Source organism: Lepus europaeus, chromosome 5, assembly GCF_033115175.1.
Source record: "Lepus europaeus isolate LE1 chromosome 5, mLepTim1.pri, whole genome shotgun sequence".
In the NCBI taxonomy this organism is placed as follows: Eukaryota; Metazoa; Chordata; class Mammalia; order Lagomorpha; family Leporidae; genus Lepus; species Lepus europaeus.
Window position 1 is genome coordinate 91589946 of NC_084831.1, and position 17049 is coordinate 91606994.

Consider the following 17049-nt stretch of genomic DNA (forward strand, 5'->3'; position numbering starts at 1 on the left):
TAAATCATTATTTTATCAAACAAAACAAAATTATTTGCATCATATTGTATTTCGGCTTAAACACTCAAATAGTAGTTTTGAAGAATAATATTATTTTGAACTTTATATTTTCTTGTACTGATATTCACATGTTACTTATGTTTTGCTTATGTTCAAAACGACTTGAATAACTGAATGAGTTTAAGTAGAAAACACTTTCACCTGGGAAATACAGAGCTTTCAAAAACATCTCATCCTAACCAGCAACCCTAAAAATATGAATGGAAATTTTTAAAAAATAATTTGAACAGACATTTTTATTTATGATATGACATGAAATTACAGCTACACAGGGCAGGATAGGAATGGAACAGGATGATACATTCCTATCCTAGCTTTCTTGATTCAATTAAAACACATTTATTGTAGTCCTTTCCTATGTTTTATTATATGTTCATTAGTTGATACTTATGGAAAGCCCTTAACATGGCTATTCTAAAATTATAGTGGGCTTGTAATGAATTCTGTGCAACAGTGAGAATATATCTGAAGCTCTTACATAAGCAGAGATTCAAATAAATGGGCTTTCCTTTAAGAAGGGGTGATAAAACATAATTAAAACCAAGGCAGAGCTTCCAGAGGGATAGTTTCTCTTTCCACCCTCCCTCATCATTGACAAAAGCTAGCCATATAACTTTAACTCATTTGTTCTGAAATGCAATGTTACTTCATACACACACTGTGTGCCTTTTCACTTACTGCAGCCTATGCAAGCTTGCTTCAGCTTAATGAAGAGAGAATGGGTCCCCAAAGAAAGATGGGGAGGAATTCAAGTGTATCTTATCCATCAACTAAGGATTTTCCCAGGCTGTAAAGATCATACCTTGAACTGGTCAGTTAAGCCTAATGCAATTTCGAATTTGGGAAGAAAAGAAATTAAATCCAATAATTTATTGCAACAACTTGCAACCTCAAATTGTTTCTATTTTTTTATTCCCAGGAGCCCATCCCTAGAATTAACCTGTCAGAAAGCAGGAAGGGAATAACCCTGATTTATTACTGAGAGCAAAGTGAGACTTAAGCTTGAGGGATATTATGGTATGAGTCCAACAAGGGGAAAAAAAATACATTGTGTTTGAGTTGATAAAACCAGATAGGTAAGTCACTAACTAAAAATCCAGTGTTGACAGACATTTAATTTGGCCTTCCAGACAACCAGTCCCTACAGATTATATAATCTTACTGTAACCTCCATATAAGCTGATCATTTAAATGATACATGGGAATTGACTTACAAGTTGACTTTAAATAGGAGACCTAAGAGAGCAAAAGGATGTCCCAGATAACCAAATTTGATTACAAAGGATTCATAAAAGGGAAAGACAGGACTCTGGTTGATAGACTAAATAGTGAAGAATAAACTTTTCATTCTATTTCATTATTATCTTTATACATAATAGACCTATAAATCTATAAGTTCCAAATTCTAAGTTCCTTCAATCTCTATTACTCAAAGAACAATACAAAATCCTACTGACATTATTTCAAAGTATAAAGATTAAACAGAGTTTCAGGAAACAAAATCAGTTAATAAAGATAGCCTTTTAATAAGGTTTCTTTGCCACACTTCACTGTAAATTTAATGAATAAGTTCTATTTTCAGATCATCTAATTCATATACTACTTTCAGTTAAAGTATTTTAATAATCTACTGGGAACTTGACATATGGCTTTATAAGCTTTCATTTTTGTAGCCAAGTTGTTGAATAAAAATATTGCCTGTTGCACGAAACACACTTTAGTTATACATTATATTAAAATTGTTAATTTTCAACAGAGTACCAAGAGTTAAATTTATTTTAAGATCTTTTGGAGGAATATAGAACAATGTGTCTTCCTTACATACCTCAGTAGCAAACTGCTGCAAACCACCAATATTAATTGGTCCCTCTTCAGTGGCGTATAAATTGCATCCACCTACACAAAGATCAGAGGTTGGACACACCATTCCACAAGTCAGACCCAGTGGGTTGTCAGAAAAAATCATCTTAGCAGCTCCATAATAGTTCTGCAAAAATAAAATAAAATAAAAAATAGTTAATATCTGTTACTTTATACATTTAAGTTATGAGAAACACATTGCATTTTCTATTCAGCAATTGGACTGAAGATCAAGATATCTATCAGAGGCATATGACATGATATCCATTTACCACCAAGAAACATCAACTAACAACTAGCTCTGTACATAATACATAGGAATTTGATATATGGTACATTGATAAATGAATAATTAATGTTAAAAATTAAAATTTTAAAAGTATTCTGTAAATATATATTTTTCATTCACAAGGCATCTAACTCTACCTTGCCAAAAACCCCTCTTTGCATTTTTTAAAAGATTTTATTTATTTATTTGAAAGGTAGAGTTAGAGAGAGAGAGAGAAAGGGAGCTTCTTCTGGGTCTGCCATGCAGGTGCAGGGGCCCAAGCATTTGGGTCATCTTCCACTGCTTTCCCAGGTACATTAGCAAGAAGCTGGATCAGAAGAGGAACAGCCAGGACTCAAACCAGCACCCACGTGGGATGCCAGCACTGCAGTCGGAGGCTTAGCCTACTACACCACAGCACTGGACCCCACTTAAGTCAGGTACCATTGCTTGAAGAAGTTTGAACCCTAATTATTAAAACAACAAAAAAAGTTATATTCAGGTTACCCTCCACCTCACTAAATTAAAAGAAGCTCTTTCTCTCTTCATTTCACCTAGCTTGAGCAAGACTACGATGTTTCGTAATACTGGACATTGGTTAACATCCTTCAATGGCATCCCATTAATCAAAAAGGCAAATGAGGGGCCTTTTAAAAGGACTGCACTGGCCCATACCTCAAGTTCATTTTTCATCACTCCCAGGCACACATTTTACTATTACAGAATAGCTTGTCAACAGTAATTGAAACCTAGTTTGCTCTATTTTTTTTTTTTAAGATTTCTTTATGTATTTTAAAGGCAGAGAGAGACAGAGAGGAAGAAAGAGAGACAGAGAGAGAGGGGGGACTTCCATTCGCTGTTTCACTCCCCAAATGGCAACGGCCAGTCCTGAGCTGATCCGAAGCCAGGAACTAGGAGTTTCTTCCAGGTCTCCCACACAGGTACAGAGACTCAAGCATCTGGGCCATTTTCTACTGCTTGCCCAAGCCATAGCAGAGAGCTGCATCAGAAGTAGAACAGCCAGGACTCGAACTGGAGCCCATATGGGATGCTGGCACTGCAGGCGGCAACTTTATCCACTATGCCACAGTACAAGCCCCCCTAGTTTGCTCTTAAATTAGAAAAAAAAAAAATCTTATTTCCTGAATAAAGAATAAGAAGAATAGTTGAGAACATTTCTTCTTCTCATCAAAAAAGTAAGATTAAGCCCAGACTAGTATTCCTTAACACTATCGAGCATATTGAAAACAAGGAAAAGTTTGAGAAAATGTTGAAATCAAGAGAAACCTAAGAAGACATGACAAGAAATATGGTATCTGGGATAGACTACTGGGACAGAAAAAGACATTAGTTAAAAATTAAGAAAATAAACTAGTGACTCTTGTTATTTGTTAAGTTTAACAAATTAACTATACTAAGATACTAATAATAGCAGAAATTATATGTAAGTATAAATGGGAACTCACAGTACAATTGTAATTTTTCTACAAATCTACAACTGCTCTAAAAATACATTTTAAGATGAGAAAATGAACTTAACAGTACAACCTGCAAAAATCAATCCATAATTTTTCCTTTGGTTTTTGTTTAATATACATTTGAAGGTCTTTATAAACATATATATTGCTTCCATGAAAAGCATCAACTATAAACACAAATTCTTAGTGACTATAGAATACCGAATGATCATATAAAACAACGACTTTTACTATTCACTGACTCTTCAGTACATTCCCAGCACTTTCACTTTATTGAATTGTGTCATCAATTACCTCTCATCATATAAAATATCCATCACTCTTTGATACAATGAATGCATATCTTCTGGATATATACCCCATAGCGAGACTGCTGGATCTTATGGCAGTTCTATTTCTTGTTTTTAGAGAATATTAAACACTGTTTTACATTATGGTTGTACTAATTTACAGGCCCACCAACACAATATGAGATCCATTTTCTCATATCCTCATCAGTATTTGTTACTTTTTTTTTTTATAACAGTCAATCTAACAGGTGTAAGGTGATACATTAGTTTTGTTTTTTTGTTTGTTTGTTTGTTTTTTGACAGGCAGAGTGGATAGAGAGAGACAGACAGAGAGAAAGGTCTTCCTTCTTGCCGTTGGCTCACCCTCCAATGGCCGCTGCGGCCGGCGCATCTCACTGATCCGAAGCCAGGAGCCAGGTGCTTCTCCTGGTCTCCCATGCGGGTGCAGGGCCCAAGCACTTGGGCCATCCTCCACTGCCTTCCTGGGCCAGAGCAGAGAGCTGGACTGAAAGAGGGGCAACCGGGATAGAATCCGGCGTCCCAACCGGGACTAGAACCCGGTGTGCCAGCGCCGCAAGGCGGAGGATTAGCCTGTTGAGTATGGCGCCAGCCACATTATAGTGTTTTGTGTTCTTTTTTTTTGAAAGAATTGTTTATTTCGAAGGCAATGTTAGAGAGATGGAGAAACAAAGAGACATAGATGTTCCATCTGCTGGTTCCTTACCCAAATGGCCACAACAGACAGGGCTGGTCCAAGTTGAAGCCAGGAGCTTCATCCAGGTCTCTCATGTGGGTACAGGGGCCCAGGAACAATGCACCATCCTTGGCTGCTTTTCCCAGACCATTAATAGGGAACTGGATAAGAAGTGGAACAGCCAAGACAGGAACTGCTGTACACATGGGATGCTGGTGTTGCAGGTAGGGCTTAAACCGCTATGCCACAAGGCCAGCCTCATTAATTTTGCTTTGATTCACATTTTCCTGATGTCTAGTGATATGGAGCATTTTTTCACATATTTGTTGGTTATTTGTTTTCTTCTTTTGAGAATTGTCTATTCAGGTCCTTTGCCCATTTCTTAACTGGATTGGTTGTTCTATGTTATTGAGTTTTTTAAGTCCCAAATACATTCTAGATATTAATCCTTTGTCAGATAAGTTGCTGGCAAATATTTTTTCCCACTGCTCCACCATGTTTAATTCAGTACTGTTCCCAAAGCCAAGATACAGTGTCAGTCACAGTGTCCACCATCAGATTAATGGATAAAGAAAATGTGGTATAAATGCACAATGGAATCTTACTAAGTTATATAAAAAAAAAAGAATGAAGTCTTGTCATTTGTAGTAAAATGGATAGGAGTTTCAAGTTAAGTGAAATAAACCACACACAAAAAGACAAATATCGCATGTTCTCTCTCATATTTGGGAGCTAAAATAAACTTCACCTGGACATAGAATGATGATCACCAGAGACCAGGAGTGCTAGAAGAGGAGGGAATTTGGATAATGGGTACCAAATAAGAGAACAAAGAGGTAAGTTCCTAGTGTTAACATAGTACAGTGACTATAGTTCACAATAACCTAGTTCTGCGTAATGAACAATTAGAAAAAGAAGAACCAAGCCTCCAATCACAAAGTAACGTCAAAGAAGGGAAAATGTTGATTATTTTGTTTTAATCAGTATATGATGTAAATATGCATGGAAATGACCCCACATAGCCCATAAATATGTACAATTATTGTGAACAATTTTTTAAAAGATTTCCATTACTCAAAAGTTTATAGATGCAAGAAGAGACAGGATTAAATGCCTGATAATCAAGAGAAAATTGTAAAAAAAAAAATAAGTAGATACTTAGGTGATCAAGAAATTAAAGCTTCAGAAAACGACTTTAAGATTCATTTTGATGGGCCAGCATTATGGCATAGTGGGTTTAGCCATCACTTGCAATGCTGGCATCCCATATCGGTGCTGGTTCAAGATCCTGCTGCTCTGCTTCAGATGGAGCTCAGTGTTAATGGGCCTGGGAAATCTGCAGGAGATGGACCAAGTACTTGGAACCCTGCCATCTGCCTGGGAGATCCAGATGGAGTTCCAAGCTCCTGGTTTTGGTCTGGCCCAGCCCAGGCCATTGCAGTCATTTGAGGAGCGAATCAGCAGACTGAAGATTCATATTCTCTCTCTCTCTCTCTCTCTCTCTCTCTCTCTCTCTCTAATTTTACCTTTAAAATAAATAATTTTTTAAACAAACAAACAAAATATTAGTCTGGTTAAGTGAGCCTCCTCAGCAACTAACAGTTATGTCTGACATACAAGAAGATTCCTTCAATGTAGTTTCTGAATGTATAGTAGGAATATGGTATGAAATTCAATTCACAGACAGTGAAACTGAAACAGAAAATGTTACTCATTGGACAAGCACCTCATAGCACATGAATGGAAGATCCAGGGTTCATACTTAAGCATCCTGTCCATGTATCAGCAGAGAATAAAATCTAGTTACAGTGCTCTTATTCAGCTACAGTTCATATCATACATACATTTTTTTTTCAGAATAAGTTTGAAAGTCCATAGCTAGCATTTTAGATTCATTATGCTATACAATTCATGAAATAGCTTTTATTGCACTGTTCCTGGAGTTGTGGTCTTTCCATCACTCCAATGAAAATCACAAACAGAAAGGAATTTCCTTTCTTGACAAAGGGCTCCATAAAAAAAATCCACAGCAAAAATTCTGCTTTATAGGGGAAACTGAGTGTTTTCCTTCCTAAAAGTTTCAAGATAATCATTCTGATTAGTATTCTCCAGAAATACAGGGCCAATATTATCATTTTTGAGGGTATTTCAAATAGGTTTAATAACATTGATTAATGTTTATTTTTGTGCAAAAATTTAAAATCCATACAAGGTGTTTCACAACATGCATTTCCATTAACTTTTTGAAGACTCTTCATATACTTTATTTCAAAATGTTTTGCATGAAACAAACTTATTTCTATTTATGTATTTCCCCAAAACTTTTAGTATACACATATGTGGGATTTATTATAAGGAATAGGATAACATTAACAGAAGGCATCAAATTCCTAACATCTGCCATTTGGAGACACAGCATAGCCAAAGGTTTAGTTCAAATCTGAGTCGGAAGGGCTAGGAACAGGGAAAGCAACTTGCAGCTGAGCAGTTAATCACTGCTAGAGTTAATCTCAAAGTCTCTGGTCAGGATTCTTTCTTGTTCTTATATGACATCTCCAGAATATTTGATATAATGAATTTACAAATGTTTATTGCTTTAGTATTAGAAATAAGGTGTTCAGCTTTAAATAGGTGGCAGTCTAAACTCTTCTGGGTTTGACCAGGATACAAGATGAGAAAAAAAATGACAATCAAATCATTCTGGATTGATCTGATTAAATATTCAAGAAAGCTCAGAACAGGTGTTGGTGTAAGGAACTGGAAACTTGCTAGGAATAATCCATTCACCTGGGAAAAAAGATAATAAAATGATACCTTTGAAAAACATGCTTGGACAAATCACGGAGGTTCCTGACTACCAATCTAAAGTTTGGATACTTAAAAGAAGATTGATAATAGCAGTCCAGTTTAAAAGGACTTACTTTTAAGATGACTGAATACATGGTGTGGAATATCAGCAAGGGAATGCTAAGACGGAGGGTATAAAGTAGATTACACAAAGACATCTAGCAAAAGAAAATCAATGGTGTGTATCATAGAATAAAAAAGCATACTTTTGAGCATGGGCTGAACCAACATTGAGCAATGATTCAGAAATCACCTTTATAATGCTTCCCTCATAGAAAACCACAAGGATATCCTACATTCTCCACTGTTTAGAGTTATGGACACGCACAAAGACATTTAGAAATGGAATAGCTCCTCAACTCTTCCAGTAGAGGATGACAAGATCAATATTAATTTTTGTCTCAGACAGCAAGTGGAGAGACTTCTTGAGTCCTCCTTCTACAGAAGAGGTTTGACTTCTATTCCATGAGCTCTTCAACCTTTTTTAAAGGATAGGAAATTTAAATTTAGAAGAGTCCTTTATAAACATCCTAGCAGTTTTCATTTAAAACAAACACACCACTTCAACTGCTTGCTTCAAGTGATTCAATCAGATACAAGCCTTGCAGTGTTCCATGGTGAGAAGAATGATGGGCAGAGCTATAGTAGGTGAGATATAAGATAAATATCACATCTATTGTGCAAAGGGTTATTTAATGTGTAAAGCATGAAGAACTTCACTCCTTATTTTCACAAAAATATAAAAGAAATTTTATTTAAGATGTGTGTTGTTTTTAAGTCAACACATATATGTACAAATCAAATGCTTACTAGTCCATTAATTCAACCATGTTTTGTAGGTGTTGAATTTTCCATTAGTCTTTGGGGTTGTTACAGTATGTTCTTAGCCACTACATGTGCCATTTAGGTGAGTTATTTTAAAATAACTATAACTTTTATTCTTTGCATTTTAAAATTATAAAAATGAATTAGTGTCATTCCTCCACAATTTAGTGATTTTTTAAAGTCATTATGAAGAACTGACAACCCAGCTATCCTGTCATATGGTATAAGTAATTTAACAAATAGTCCTATCATATTCAGGCCTTCATATCACCACAAAATTATCAATACAGCTGGTGCATTTATTTTAAAGTGTTCTTCCTTCTTCCAATGACAGTTTTCACAGATGGAAGCATCCTTTTAAGATAAACTCCAATCTGTCGCATTTAAAAAATACTTGGGCTAAACTTCAATAAGTTTGCATGTGTGAGAAGGGTGAATTAACATTACTTACAGTTCTGGTCTGAGCTATCTAATGGAGAATGAATTGACATTAATTAAATAGAACATGACTCTGGTACAACATACAGAAAGTACAGGCACAAGAAACACTCTGATAAGCTGTCACCATCCCTCGATGAACAACCTTTGGGTCTTTATACATTTGGCAAAGGAAATATGAAAAATATAACAACAGAACAAAGAGATACCTGCCCTCAGAGTACACATATTCTTGTACAGGCAAATAAGAATAGGAGAAGTGGTGTGACTGGTTTTATTCAGGAAAGAAGTCCAAATTTGTATCTTAGATACTCTCAAATTCAGGTACACTTTATACAGTATGATCACATATTTAGAACTATGAATTTAGTTTGTCTCACTAATATCCAAATCTGTAAGACGATTAATAATTTCTATGAAAAATATTTATTTTCCTGACATTAATCTGGAAAACACACATGCACACACTCATGTGCACTGAGATAAACATACACAGACTTTGGAGCCATAATCTCCTGGATCCTGCCCATATCATACACAGGCAATCCAACTGTTGGGAACTGTAGCAAATTTTAGCCTTTGTTTTATCACTTGAAAAACAGCAGATCAAAATTTTTTCTTTATTACATTTACATTATTTATTAAAAATGGGATAGGTAAGAAGCCTAATCTATAATGTAGCAAACAGATTTAATAAACTGAACTTCCCACCCCATCCCATGCTACTCCTCCCATTAGGCTTTTTCTCTCTAGAAAGATTATTTTATTAATTCTACAGATTTTAAAGCATACTAAATAAAACTAACATTAGTAAGTAGATCATAAAGAGACTAAGAAAGAGGCAGCAATGTATAGGTAGAAAAAAATCATTTATATTCCCACCCATAAAAATGAAATGCCATAGAGGCATATAAATGGTGGCATGATTCTTTATATAGCTTAGATAAGTGAAAAGACATCAATTATATTTCTCCTATTTGCTGTACCTTATACTCCTTTCTCTATTTTTTGGATGTGAGAACTTTATAATATTCTCCATGTTTTAATCAAAATAAATAAGTATCTATGTGTACCTGGATTTAATTAATTAGTCATAAAATATGTGAGAGATCTTTTGGTAAGCTAGAAGAATCTTTCATTTACATCAAAATTCAACCTTTTCACACTTTATATCACTGTTCAAAGGACATTTCTTTTAAAAATCTTTATCAATATATTGGTCATTTTCCAATTATAAACATATTGCCAGATACTCTTACTTTGTATAATAGCATTTTAAATTGTTTCTTTATACCCACTGACGAAATTTCACATTTTTTAGACTTTTTATTTCACTAAGGTCAGAGATCTTGTCTAAGTTACATATCTTGCTTATGTGCAAGCAATAGAGTATATTACTAGAAAGTGGATTATAGATTCTCATTTACAATTTGACATCAAAAATAAGCATTTTTAGAAAATGCAAAAGGAATGAAGTGCTCATAGTTTTTGAATGACTAATTTAAAGTAAATAATGTGAATATATTTTATGAAAATGTAAATAATCACTTTACACAGCAATAAAAATAAAAATACAACAGACTTTTAAAGAAATTTATAGTTTTTTAATTCTCAATGGGTTGATAAGAAGTGTTGAGAGAAACAACAGGATTCTAGATTATTTTATTTAGTATATGCTGAAGCTTGTATATAATAATTTACTATAATTTATGAAGCAATTTAGTTCAAGGTGACAGGAACCATTTTACATATAAACACTAACACAGGTATAGAAATAAGGATGTTGGAGCTAGTGATAAGAGGAGCTAAAGAGGGGATGGTAGAATTATTACAAGTATAATTTATAGATAATAGGCAACTTGTAAACAAATGGAAATGCTTTGAGAAATTACTGAAAGGTAAAGTAAGACTAATGTTGATAGAATCCTTCATTCATCTTACATTACAAATTCTGCAAAGTTTTTCTCTATTTTATTATAAATTTAATTTTTATGTAGCTAACTTTTCTTTTCAGCCAAATAAGTTATACATCTTTGTAACAATAACTACAATTAAGGCACTTTAAAACATACTACATACTAAGTGTACATATTGTTTCTAGGAAAATCAAGTAGAAGTTGAGTATCTGGATATACTGTTGCACTCCTATGCTTTGCTTTTCCAAACAATTTTATACAAAAAACAAAACTGCATCATACATGGTACAGACAACCCAGCAAATAATCAATACATCCATCTCGGATGTAATTTAAAATAGACTTGTTACAAACAATTGAAAACTCAGAGAAATATTGTAGAGTTTTTTGTTGTCATTGTTGGTGTCTTTTTGGTTTGTTTCTGAAAATCTATTTGCTAATAAAATAGCATAAAATTTCAAATCAAATTTGTACATTTTTCAATAGCAAATATTTAGAATAGCAAAATTATATATAGAAAGTGAAAAATAGGTGAATCTCACTTCAAATAATGTAATCGCAAACAAAATTTAAAGCAACAAACTCAGTGACCGTTACTGAACATTACATATATACACACTCACACAAATGCGTGTCTCTCTCTCTCTCTATATATATATACACACATATATATTGTAAATACATATGCATATCATGTATATATACTGGTATATACACACACAGACACATCAGGGGGTCTTCAAAAAGTTCATGAAAAACGCATATTAGAAGGCAACCATGGGGCCAGTGTTGTGGTGTATTGGGTTAAGTCACCACCTGGGATGCCAACAAGCCACATGGGCACCAATGTGAAATCCAGCTGCTCCACTTCTGGTCCAGCTCCCTGCTAAGGGACCTGGGAAAGCAGTGGAGGATAGCCCAAGTGCTTGGGCCCCTATACACAAGTTGGACACTTGGAAGAAGCTCCTAGCTCCTGGCTTCAGGCTGGCCCAGCCCCACCCATTGCCACCATGTAGGGAGTGAATCAGCAGATGGAAGATCTCTTTCTCTCTTTTTCTTCCCCTTCCCCTTCTCTTCTCTTTCCTCTTCCTCTCTCCCTCCCTCCACCCGTAATATCGTCTTTCAAATAAATAAATCATTTTTAATGAAAAAGAAGGCAATCATGCATGGATTTCAAAAATATTTTGCACCAAATAAACTCATCTCTAAATTATATTTCTCTGAGAACATTCTGAAGTATCCTCATACATACAGTGGTATTCATTGGGTGCAAATAGGTTTTTCAACAGTCTCCATTCTAAGTATATACACAAACAATGGCTGTTTAATCATAAACTATATATACAATTATTTATACTACTGGTGCGATATTGTAATTTCATACCAATATAGTCTTTTATGCAATAAAAGACTACTTTGTGATAGTTCCTCTTTACTGACAAGAATAGAAGAAATGTCTTGACTGACAGAGTACTGTATTATTTACCAGTGTGTTATTATATTATGCAGTGCATACAAATAGATTTCTCATATAAGTCTCCATTCTAACTACATTAATTTAAACTCAATACTACTTTTAAAGATTTATTTTATTTTTTTGAAAGACACAGTTACAGAGAGAGGTAAAACCAGAGAGACAGAGAGGGTCTTCCATTCCACTGGTTCACTCTCCAAATGACCACAAGGGGCAGAGCTGAGCTGATCCAAAGCCAGGAGCCAGGAGTTTCTTTCAGGTTTACCTTGCCGGTACAGGGGCCCAAGGACTTGGGCCATGTTCTGCTGCTTTCCCAGGCCATAGTAGAGAGCTAGATCAGAAGTGGCGCAGCCAGGACTCTAAAACTGGTGCCCATATGGGATGCTGGCGCTGCAGGCTGAGACTTTAACCTGCTGCACCACAGCACCAGCTCCAACTCATTATTACTTTTAAAAAACATAATTAGTATCAGCTGTAATAATTTAATTTCTTCAATATATCAAATTAATTTTCAAGAAATTAAACTGGGGCCGGTTTGGTAGCACAATAGGTTAAGACGCTGCCTGCAATGCTGGCATCCCATGTGGGTGCTGGTTTAAGTCCAGGCTGCTACATTTCAAATCTGGCTTCCTGCTAACACACCTGGGAAAGGAGTGGAAGTTGGCTTAAGAACTTGGTCCCCTAGGCCGGCACTGCGGCTCACTAGGCTAATCCTCCACCCGCGGTGCCGGCACACCGGGTTGAGGCCCGGATTCTATCCCGGTTGCCCCTCTTCCAGGCCAGCTCTCTGCTATGGCCTGGGAAGGCAGTGGAGGATGGCCCAAGTGCTTGGGCCCTGCCACCCGCATGGGAGACTGGGAGAAAGTACCTGGCTCCTGGCTTCGGATCAGCGCGGTGCACCAGCCGCAGCGGCCATTGGGGGGGTGGGGGGTGTGAACCAACAGAAGGAAGACCTTTCTCTCTGTCTCTCTCTCTCACTGTCCACTATGCCTGTCAAAAAAAAAAAAATTTAAAAAAAAAAAAAAAAGAGGCCGGCGCCGCGGCTCACTAGGCTAATCCTCCACCTTGCGGCGCCGGCACACCGGGTTCTAGTCCCGGTCGGGGCACCGATCCTGTCCTGGTTGCCCCTCTTCCAGGCCAGCTCTCTGCTGTGGCCAGGGAGTGCAGTGGAGGATGGCCCAAGTGCTTGGGCCCTGCACCCCATGGGAGACCAGGAGAAGCACCTGGCTCCTGCCATCGGATCAGCGCAGTGTGCCAGCCGCAGCGCGCCTACCACGGTGGCCATCGGAGGGTGAACCAACGGCAAAAGGAAGACCTTTCTCTCTATCCCTCTCTCACTGTCCACTCTGCCTGTCAAAAAAAAAAAAAAAAAAGAACTTGGTCCCCTAACACCCATGTGGGAGGCCCAGATGGAGTTCCAGGGTCCTTGTTTTGGCCTAGCCTAGCCCTGCCATTGCAGCTTTTGGTGAGTACATTATCAGACGGAATATCTCTATGTCTCCCTCTCTCTAATTCAGCCTTTCAAAAAAAATAAACAAATCTTAACAAAATTATATCTTTAAAAAAAACCAAAATTTTTAATATCTACTGGATTATACTTTTTATCCAACATTCAGTATGTTAATACCATTTATCTTACACTATCATGATATCAAATATGTTATTTATTTAATCTTTACTATTTTAATACTGATATATACTTTATTCATACACACAGAATGGTGGGAGGAAGACAAAGGCACATTAGACAAGAATTCTAGAAAATTGAATTACACTATTAAGTAACTATATGATCTGGAATAAGTCACTTAGCTGTTCACAGTTTCCCATTATTTTCTATAGAATGAGATGGCTGGTTAAATTAAAAATCCCTTTTTGGTTTATATTTTTTTACATTGATTTTTACTTACTAGTATTACAAAGTATCCTATTTCTTTATATAGATTTGTCTTTGTATTGAGAGTATTGAAAAGATTACAAATACTAGTTTAACTTATATATATATATACATATCTTATAATCATAATCAATGATTACATATTTAAGTCAATTATTTAAATTCAAAAATAAAATAATTAAAATAATTTTAACAATTTGTTAAAAATATTTGCAAATGCATTTAACTACATAAACAGACAACCACAAACAATATAGTGTTATTTGTCTAACAAATTTGGTGTATGATATACGGTGAAAATACTTTCTCACATATATTGGTACTGCTTTTAAATATTTTATTGCTTGTACTTTGCAACATCAAATTGACTAACATTTGCTTTGAATTACAGAGGCCTTGAAATCTAAACATTCTTCTATGGAAGTCAACATGAAGAAAAGCATAGATCACTATACATTGTGTGGACTGGGATTAAAAGTAAAAATATAACCTTTCAAAAACCCCGAAACATACATTACAAAACAGAAATAAGATCAATTATACATAAGTATGAATGATTCAATAGATGGTATATCTTCCTTAGCACAATGCTTTATGATGTGACATCTTAAAAATAATATCCCCTTACTTTGTCTCGACACAAGTAAAATTAGTATCCTACCAGTATCCCAATTGAGCATTAGAAATTTATACATCAAAATTAAAGAGTAGATTCTGAAAAATTCCATTAGTAGTTTCCTAAACTGATAAATGTATGCATATATTTGCATTAATCATTTAAAATTAGTATTTTATTATCAGGTTAAATTAGTGGTCAATAATTATTCTTCTTGAATATGACCATGAGTAGGCATGAACAACAACTGCAAATGACAGGCAGTCATTAGGAATTAATAGAATCATCTTAAAAGGCTTTGCAAAACCTAGCGAACATCTACTTCCATTTGCAGGATTTCTGAGAATATAAATTACAGGAAAAATTTGAGGTTCATGCAATGTTTATATCTAATATAAAACTCTACCATAAAGTTAGGATTACATAATCCTGCATCACCAGAAACAGATTAAAATTAATCCCAGCTCCCTCTCACCTGGAATCATGAAAATCCGTATCCTTTAGTTGGAGCTAGCAAAGCGTGAGGGTGCCACTGAGGGTGGGGGAGGAATGTTCCTAGCAAACCCATGATAATCCACTCCTTCATTCAGTTTGTGGCTTTATTACCTAGAACCTCTATGACCCAAAGAAACAGAAAGCAAGGGAGTCCCTTTAAGGTAACACCAATGTGTAACAGAAGCAAATGTAAAATCCCTCATAGAATTCCCATGGATAAAGCTTCAAAGAAAATGAGCAGAATTGAAAAAAAGAAAAAAAAAAACTTGTTAAATATACAAAGTGATATGAGAGGAGCCAATGGACAGCACAGATGGTATAATTAAACTTACAAAAATTTTGGACAGTGGAATTCTAAGGCATGAAAATAAGTGCTCTTATTTAATAAGTGACAGATAAGCTTGAAACAATGACTAAAAAGCCAGCATATTAGGGGGAAAATTTATAGACATAAAAGGTAGTTGTCACTCAGAATTCAATGGACTGTTTTAAGCTGTTTGAAACTGAAGTTATTAATAAATTTCAAAAGGAAATTACCTAGAATGTAATTATCCCAAAGGAACAGTTAAAGCAGTTGGAAAGATAAGAGTAATAAGGACAAAGCAATAAAGTTTAACATATATTTAATAGAATTCTACAAGAGAAAAAGAGACTGACATTGAAAATTTCTCCAAACTAATGAAAGACATCAATCCACAGATTCAAATATTCCAAACCAAGCTAATTAGTATAAATAAGCCAGAAACACAGACTTAGATAAACATTGCAAAAAAAATTGTTTAGTCACCTCTCAAAACAATGTTATCCTCATATGTGCAATAATTAGACTTCCAGTCACTTTTCAACATCAGTGGAATATAACATACAATGAAATGATATCTTCCATGATGTGAAAAAAAAATCTGACTTCTGTGAATTCTATAGACAGTGAAAATATTTTGAAAAAATTAAAAAAAAAACACAACAGTTTCAGAACCAAAAATTAGATGAGTTTAGCAATATCATTCAATTTCTGACTTAAATTTAAAGTATTTGTTCTAAGTAGAGGCACACAACCTGCAGACTTAAATTCAAAGATAACAATAAAATGAAAAAAAAATGAGTAAATATGTGAGTAAAGCTAACAGAATATTAACTAAATAAAGCATTAGTAAAATTCCCTTTGAATTGTAAAGGGAAGATAATTATTACAAATAAAATATTACCTTAAGAGAAGGAAAAGAGATTGTAATTAGAGTTAAAATACCTTACTATTTGCCCAAACAGCCATTCATATTAACAGGCTGAGTGATAAAAATCCACAATATATACTCAAATATTGACAGATCATCTGTAAAGGAAATTAGTACAAGAGTTCAGAACTACTGATTTAAACAACATGGCGTAGTCTAATGCAGGATAAGGGCTCATGTACCCTTTAGAGGCAGAACAGAGATAAGAGGGCTTTTTTTAATAAAGGCAAACAAACAAACAAACAAACAAAAACCACCTTTTTTCTCTTGAACATCACCTTGGGGCAGATAAGTAAGTTTTTATCAATGCTCTCAAAATGGATAGAGGTGCTCGTAAATTACATAGCTCTAATCAGCGCAGGTAAAGGAAACAGCCTGTATGCCAAAAGTAAATGTTATCACATCTTTTTGCTTTATATATCTAAAATATTTATGTTTTAAAAATGACTGTGTCATAAACTGTGGACTTCCTAACATATTTTCTATTCACTTCAGAGAAACAGAACCTGAGCAACTTTATACATGTTGATATTAGGTTCTAGGAAGAACAATTAATGTTTTTAGGGCAAGGAATTGATATAACTAGAGTTGCACTTTCAGAAATTGTTCGTGAAATGAATACTTTGTTTGGTACTAGAATTAAACATTTAGACACTGAA

General features: G+C 35.0%; 1 protein-coding gene across 1 annotated transcript in view; it reads right to left on the reverse strand.

Moving 5' to 3' along the window:
• DPYD (dihydropyrimidine dehydrogenase) overlaps positions 1-17049 on the reverse strand; it is a 1003571-nt gene that overhangs the window by 762070 nt on the left and 224452 nt on the right. Inside the window, exon 5 of the mRNA XM_062191802.1 lies at positions 1886-2047. Coding sequence (XP_062047786.1) covers positions 1886-2047 — 162 coding nt within the window. The remainder of the gene's footprint in view (positions 1-1885; positions 2048-17049) is intronic.